The sequence below is a fragment of the Ursus maritimus genome, unplaced genomic scaffold, assembly GCF_017311325.1.
Source record: "Ursus maritimus isolate PB19 unplaced genomic scaffold, ASM1731132v1 scaffold_3, whole genome shotgun sequence".
Lineage (NCBI taxonomy): Eukaryota > Metazoa > Chordata > Mammalia > Carnivora > Ursidae > Ursus > Ursus maritimus.
Window position 1 is genome coordinate 94932292 of NW_024425563.1, and position 7552 is coordinate 94939843.

At 56.4% G+C, this 7552-nt stretch overlaps 1 protein-coding gene across 1 annotated transcript; it reads right to left on the reverse strand.

The window, feature by feature from the left end:
* Positions 1-424: 424 nt before the first annotated feature.
* Positions 425-5843, reverse strand: LOC121105915 (coiled-coil domain-containing protein 201-like). Its single transcript, XM_040644574.1, has 4 exons — positions 5833-5843; positions 5654-5729; positions 2430-2909; positions 425-511 (listed from the first exon to the last, which is right to left on the reverse strand). The coding sequence occupies exons 1-4, from the start codon at positions 5841-5843 to the stop codon at positions 425-427; spliced, it is 654 nt and encodes a 217-aa protein (XP_040500508.1).
* Positions 5844-7552: the final 1709 nt, after the last annotated feature.

Here is a 7552-nt window from a genome sequence, read left to right on the forward strand (position 1 = left end):
CTCCCAGAATGGCATCCTGAGCCTGCTGGGTGTGTGGCCCCAGCCCTGTGTGGGCAGCTGGGTCGCCACGCTCCCTGGTCTCTCCGTACAAAATGTCATCCTGTTCCCTGGGTCGCGCTGGGGAAGATGGCGGGGGGAGCGGGCACCCCCAGGGTGGCGCAGTGGGCCTCCACCTCACCTGTCCCCTCCCCGTGTGCCCTGCACTCTGCTGGTGCCTCCGAGAGCCTCGTTCACTGGCCCCTACCCGAGTCGAGAGGCACATCGTGGGGAGGGCAGTGGTCCAAGCGGGACCTGGGCAAGCCCTGAGGAGGGCTGCGGTTTGCAGAAAGACGGACAGACGGACAGATGGAGGGAGGGCCGGACAAGTCAGGGAGGCCGAGGTGGGAGCTCCAGAGCCCCTGCCCCCTGGCCCCAGCCCCGAGGGTCAGTCGTCCTCGATGGTGAGCTCGTGCTGAGTGGCCTCCTCGATGTCCTGAAGCAGGCGGATTTCCCACTGCCTCACACGCTCCATCTGTTGGAGGAAAGCATCTCTGAGAAGGCCCACATTGCAGGAACACCTGCCACCCCTGCCCGTGGACAGCAGAGGCCCAGGCGGGCTGCGTGCCCCTCCGCACCCCTGCCCCTCGGCTCTCGGGCACCCCTGTTGCTGCGTGCCGGGCATCACAGCTGCACCACAGAGCGGCAACGCCCCAGAGGGCCACGTCTGTGCAGGCACTGGGGGGTGGCTAAGGACCCAGGGCGGTGGGTCTGCCAAGGCACAGAGAGGAGGCCGGAGGGCTGGGGACAGGGACAAGGAGGGCCAGCTGGGACATGCCGGGAACGTCCCCACGGGGCGGATTAGACAGGCGGTCTTCCCGGGCTGCAGCAGGGAGAAGTGCTCAGGCCAGGGTGGGGGACACGGGCAGGATGAGCCCTGCTCCTGACCGAGATGAGGGCTTGGCCTCATAGAAACCAGAGCGGGGGGCAAGCTGGCTGAGCCAGACCACACAGGGCATGGACAGGGGCCAGATCACGGAGGACAGGGTTGGAGGTGGAAGGAAAGACTTGGGTCCTCAACCCCCTATGGCAGGTCCCCCACAGATCGAGGTCCTCCAAATAGCCTGAAAGTGCAAAAAATGGAAGCAAAGGGGGGAAATGAGGACCAGGAGAAGCTGGTGTTGCCAGCAGGGGTGTGGGCCGATGGCAGAGCAGGGAGAGCCGGGCCGGAGGAGAGGCCGCCAGCAAGCACGGGAACCCCTCCCAGAGCCCAGAGCCGTCAGAGTGGCTGGAAGCTCGGCGCCTGCATGAGGGGCCCCACGGGCCCAGGGGCTGCCCCACCTCTGGGACGAGCTCCACCGCACAGTGAGACCCCCAGGCCCCTTCCCTTCATCAGCTCTAGAATGTTCCAGCTCGTCTCAGGCCTCTCCTGGCAGCAGGTGGGAACATTAGCCCGTAGGGACATGGCACTAGGGAGATATTTGGGGCTCGGGGGCAGCCCTGCTCTCAGGCCCCACCCGGGAATGCAGGTGGCGCTCCGGTCAGCTCTGCAAGGCCCGGCTCCCAACTACAACCAGGCATGGCTGCAGAGGGTGGGGTGGGGGCATCAGGAAATCTCCCCCCAGCAACGCCCCAGGAGTGCGAGTGAGGCCAAGCAGAGAGGTCTGGAAGGCCAGCGAAAGGAACCAGCAGGAGAGCTGAGTCATCCTGCGGTGACCTTGGAAAGCGGAACCCAGCGCTCCTCCGAGGGGCAGATGATGGGTGAGAGAAGAAAGAAGAGATGGAAAGAAGCTGTCCAGGCTGCCCCCCACCTGACTTGCACGGAGTCCTAGCAGGTGGAGCGGAGCCATGGGCTTCAGGGCCGCAGCGGGAGGGGTGGAGATTTCCCAGAGGGAACCAACAGGCCCAAGGGCGCCCAGCCCGCCAGCCAGGCTGTCCACTGCACACGTGCCACCTCTGGGCAGCAGACCTAGACAGCTGGGGTCGGCCGTGGCCCCGCATGAGGGGCAAGGCGGAAGTCCCCCAGCAGTGCCCTTCTCAGAACCTTCTAGAACAGCAGGGCGTCACAGGAGAGAGTGAACCAGCTGAGGGACCAGGACCAGAGCTCAGAGCAGGAAAGAGGCCCTGGGGGCCAGGGGAGCATGGAGGGAGGCCCCGGGTCTGCACTGAGACGAGAGGAAAGAGCAAACAGCCTTCTGGGAGCAGCTTCACAGCACGTTCAGGAGCTTGGGGAGCGGATGGGAACTGGGGGGCGCAGGAGCTCCCCATGGGGTCACACGACCCCTCAAAGCAGGTGGGACAGGCCCAGGACATCAGAAAGGCCTGAGCAATGATGGAAGGGTCAGCAGCCACCTCGACGGACCGAGACCCCTGATGGAGACGGGGTCGGGGACTGGTCAGGGACAGGGTCAGGGACTGAGCCAGGGACAGGTTTGGGTCGGGGACAGTCCTACCACAGCTGCCGGCTTCTTCAGTTCCCGCTTCCTCTTCTGGGCCGTGTCCGGGATCCCGGGCCACCCCGCAGGTGGAGACCAGCTCCTTGCTCCCCGGGCCTCTGCTCTCTGCTGCCGCCGCCAGGTGACCGATGCCCGTGCGGGCGGGTCTTCCTTGGGAGGCTGCGGGTCTGGGTTGGGCCCTGGCTGCCCGCTGGCTGCCCTGGAGGCCCGGATGTTAGAAAGCCGCGGGGTCTGGAGGGCGGCTGTGGAGCTGAGCCCCGTTTGGGGGCCCGGGGGGTTCCAGGAGAAGCGTGCAGGCAGGGGGGACCCAGCCTCAGGGCTGTCTCCCGGGTGGGAGGGGACGTGGCCCGCTGGCCTCCTGCGCAGGCTGGGGGAGGCTTCCTGCAGGCGGCTATGCTTCAGGACCTTTCTCAAGGGTGGCTGACGCCCCCGTGAAGAAGGGCCTTCATCTTCCTCAGAGGAGCTCAGCCCAGAAACCTGTCAAAACAGAGCACAGATGTCGGCTCCCTGGAAGTTTCCGGCAGGAGCCTCAGGACGGGCACCAGAGCCCTCCTCCTCCTCCTCAGCCTCTGCACTGGGCACAGAGCCTCCGGTGCTACCTTTCCCCCCACATCGCCAGTGCTATTTTTTGGTCAAAAGCAAGCATTGGCCAAAAATGTGGTATCTTAAGAGTAGAATTAAAAAAGAAGCGATTTTCAGGTAAAAACATCTTCCCTTTTTCTGGAGAAAACTGTAAAACATTGTCAGTGAAGCCATCTGAACATCTATGCTCAAAGTAAAAGAGCAGAATGACAGGTGGACGCAGCTGCTCTCTATACAGAAGGGACGGCGAGTCGGGCAGGGGTGCGGCTGGTGAGATGACGAGCTTTCGGGTCCTGAGCCCTCAGATCACAGCAGCAGCTCCTTCAGGGTGCTTTTCCTTCCAGAACAAAGCATCAGGGAAAACCCTCAAACTCCCGTGCTCATGGTCTCTCCCTGATGCTGACAAACTGTCCTCGGCAAATAGTTTTATCGTCACCGTAAGGTCGCGGTCTCCACGGCGCTCCCTGAAAAGCTGTCGTGTCAAAACGACGTGACAGCCTTAACAGCTCGTGTTTTGAAAAACGCCCTCGTGTGTCTTTTAAAGAGGTAATAATTCATACTGTTGGTCGACACTGCAGTGCGTGGAGCCAATCTCCTACCAGTCTCGGGAACTGTCAAAGGAATGCTGACATTGTGTTGAACGCCACTGTGGAATGGGGGAAAGTATTCGCCAAGTGCAACTGTATTAAGGGGAGAACTTCCAAAGTACACAAGGAATTCATACAACTCAATAGCAAAAAAAAAAAAGATAGTCCAATTAAAACATGGGCAGAAGATGTGAACAGACATTTCTCTAAGGGGGACATCCAGGTGGCCAACAGAGACACGAAAAGATGCCCCATATCACTCACCATCAGGGAAATGCAGATCAAACCTACGATGAGATACCAGCTCACACCTGTCAGAATGGCGAAACTCAGTAACAGAAGAAACAGCAGGTGTTGGCAAGGATGCGGAGAAAGGGGACCGTCGTGCCCTCTTGGTGGGAATGCAAACTGGTGCAGCCACTCTGGACAACAGTATGGAGGGCCCTCAAAAAAGTGAAAAATTGGAATAGCATATGACCCAGTAATTCCACCTCTGGACATTGGGCCCCAGGGAAGGAAACCATCATCCTGAAATGGTACCGACGGGCCCTGCCGCGTTCACTGCAGCCTTGTTCACGATGAACAGACACGCTTTGCTGAGTCCCACTCTCAGGGGACAGGCTCTCGTGCACCTGCTTGCTAATGGCGTTAACAATTTCTGGTGACCACGTCCACTGCAGGCAATGCTTCCCAAAAGTATAAAGGAAGCCATTGTCACGCATGGTGTGGGAGGAACTGGCGCTTTTCTTCAACGAGAAGTGGATATGAGTGTGAAGATGGAGTGATTTGGACATTCCAGGAAGCCCGCTGGTACTGTGGTCTTGGTGGTTGCCTGTCAACTGGCTTCCGTTCGGGGCGAGAAGAGCGCCATGAGCCAGTGCCAGGCGCTGCCGTGCTGTTTGCCTTGAGTTCCCGCGGTGCATTTGCACCTGAAGGGGTGTATCCGGTACTGAGTTTGAGGGAGGCAGAGCTAAAAAGCATATTAATGATAGTGAAGTAATAAAGGGCTAAACTCTTAGAACAGAGAACGGATCTTTAGGTTGCCTTAAACGTGAGCCTAATCAGGAACGCTGCGAGGCCGTGGGAAAGCATCTTAGCCACTGTTTGCTGCATAACAAATCCCACCGCACCGAGGGGCGTAAGAAAGACACGGGTGATCGCGGTTTCTGTGGGTGGGGAGCTTGGGCTCTCCCACGCGGCTGCTGTCCGCCTGTCCTGGTGGAACCGTAGAGGGGCAAGTAAAACTAGAAAGTCCAATGTCAACCTTCCTGCGGTCCGTTCCCCTAGGTAGCTAGCATTAGCAATTTGTAAAAAAACAAAACAAAACCCAAAAACACGGAATGCATGTCCTGTATACAGAAGAAGTCCATATTTCATAAGTGGAATCCTGATACGCATGGTTGTGTGGTTTTTCCCCTCGTCCATGATGTGCCACGTCCCTGACTCTGAACACAGCAGCACGGCGGGTAGCTTATTCGAGTGTGGCGTGGGAAATGCAAGAGCAGAGTTGGGTGTTCAAATTCCCCAGAGGGGCTTCGAGGCGGGCCAGGGCAGAAGCAGGTCTGCAAATACGGTCTGGCGGGAGGGGGTTGTTGCTGGTGGAAACGTACGTGTTCAGTGGAGCGTGCTGGAGCCTTCGAAATCGGATCCCAGTGAGCTCTTAGAACATTCTTCCGAGGTGAGTGTATCATCACCAGGCAGCTGGGGGAAGTGCCAGCCCAGCTGAAACCGAAAACAGGTCTGGCTCCACGTACGGACCATACCAAACATCCACAGGAGAGTCTCCCAGGCCCCGAGCCAGAATGCCAGGTGGGCGTGCCCTCCTGGGGGGGGGGGGGGGGAGGGCGTAAGTTCCAGAGCTCTACCTTGTAGCTCTCAGGGTGCTCTTGGCACATTGTTGCCCCTCGCAAAACCTTTAGAAATTAATGAATGTGAACTCGAACCACCCTGAAAAGCTGGATTCAGTCCAGAGAGTGAGTCAGCCTCAGAAAGGGCCAAAGCATTTCCCCCAGTGGCTGCACGGTCCTCCAGTCTCGCAGGTGCGCCCGGGACTTCAAGTTGCTCCACGTCGTCCCGGCATTCGGCATTCGGGGTCGCCGGCTCCCTGGATGTTCTGACGTTTGCTTTCCTGGGGGAGGGGGCCCCAGGGGGGGGGGGGGGGGGGTGTTAACGTGCATTTCTTTCACGACCAGTGATGGGGAACATCCTATCAATTATTTAGCACTACTTACCGCGTATACATCGTCCTTGCTGGTGAAAGCCTGAGCCCCTGCGCCCTGTCAACAAAAGGCAAACAGAGTCAGCTCACTTCTTAACAGGCTGGCACTGGGTCAGAAAGCGCATCCGGCCCCACTCCGTCTATAGGAGGCTGCGCCGGAGACAAAGGGCTCTGGAAGGATCCAGAACATGATGGCAGCAAAGACAACTCAGGGAGGGACGCGTGAACACGGGGGCGCCTCTGCTCTTAACATTGGAAGGGGCCAAGTGCACGGAAAAATACATTAGATGAGTCCAAAAACAAAAGCACCGTGTGATAAAAAAATCCAAGTCTAAATGTTTTCCTGCTCTAAGTACCTTTGCTCAGATACCACGGCATCAACACAGAGCACAATCCGCAGAGAAATACGGAGAAACAGAAAGAAACTAGTAATCGAGGCTGCTTTACCGTGTTGGCTTTTTTTTTTTTTTTTTTTTAAGCCTATGGTAGATCAAAGAGAAAAAGAAATGACCCAAATCCCGTGGAAGGTCATCTCCGCTTGTAAAGGGAAACGTAGTCGTTCTACTTCCAGCAGGGACCAGGCTCAGTCCGGGGGGCGGGGGTGTGTGTACTGGGGGGACTTTCACCAGAAAGGCCTCGGGAGGGGACAGCAGCATATTTTCTGATGAGACGGAGCTCCCCTGAACTAACTGATCACGAGAGTGAACTGAGAACCAAGACACAATTAAATGCTGATGTGCTTTTCCGTAAGAACAATTTGAGGGGCGCCTGGGAGACTCAGTTGGTGAAGCGACTGCCTTCGGCTCAGGTCATGATCTCAGGGTCCTGGGATCGAGCCCCGGGTCGGGCTCCCTGCTCATCGGGGTGCCTGCTTCTCCCTCTGCCTCTCCCCCTGCTTGTGCTCTCTCTCCGTCAAATGACTAAAATAAAATCTTTATAAAAAAGCGCAATTTGAGACATTTTTGATAGAACAATACTGTAGACTGACAGCTTACAGAAAGAATGGTGGGGTTTTTCAGATACAAACTCAGCACAAACAATGGAGACATACATTTGGGAATATTGTACAGGAAGAGATGGGTTTTAAATGAGCAGGAAAGGGAGCTTTTTTTCATTGTGTGTTGTTCCGATGGGTCAGCCATTTAGAAAAGAAGAAAAGTAGCAAAGCCACGTCCCTACCTCATATCCTACGTGAAAATAAATTACAAGGGACCAAATATTATACTCTTTCAAAATTCAGATTGCTAAAAAGAAACAGAATAATTTTAAAAGATCTGAAACAACTTCTTATATCGTCCAGCAAGATCAATTCCAACTGCATATAAGGTGTAAATGTTGTGAGACATGACATGAAATGAGGTCACTTATGTTGAGGGGTTTAGATGGAGCCAGGAGGCCATCAGCAGGGGAGCTCACCCTCTTCCTGGGTCCTCAGGGTGAAAGCAGAGACTTTGAACCGGGCCAAACCCCACATACCCCAAGCCCCTGCAACTTGCTACCATAAGAGATTTTACTCCAATTCTGTTCAGCCAACCCGAATTTTCTGCTGCCAACACCACTCAAAATTCTTTCTAAGCAACGTATACAAACATTCCCCATTGTCTTTAAAAACCCCTGCGTTTTGTCCCCTAGGGGACACAATTTGGGTTGTTCCCCAAACTGCAATCCTGAGACCCCGCATAAACGCTCGCCTCTTTGCCAGCAAGGTACAATCCCAGAACTGTCAAAGCACT

Bases quoted from the DNA above. Each gene is read 5' to 3' on its own strand.
- LOC121105915 (XM_040644574.1), bottom strand. The intron at 2,910-5,653 runs GTCCCGGGCGCA...CTGTTTTGACAG, and splicing joins ACGACGTGGAGCAACTTGAA to GTTTCTGGGCTGAGCTCCTC. The intron at 512-2,429 runs GTAGGACTGTCC...TTCCTCCAACAG, and splicing joins TGAAGAAGCCGGCAGCTGTG to ATGGAGCGTGTGAGGCAGTG.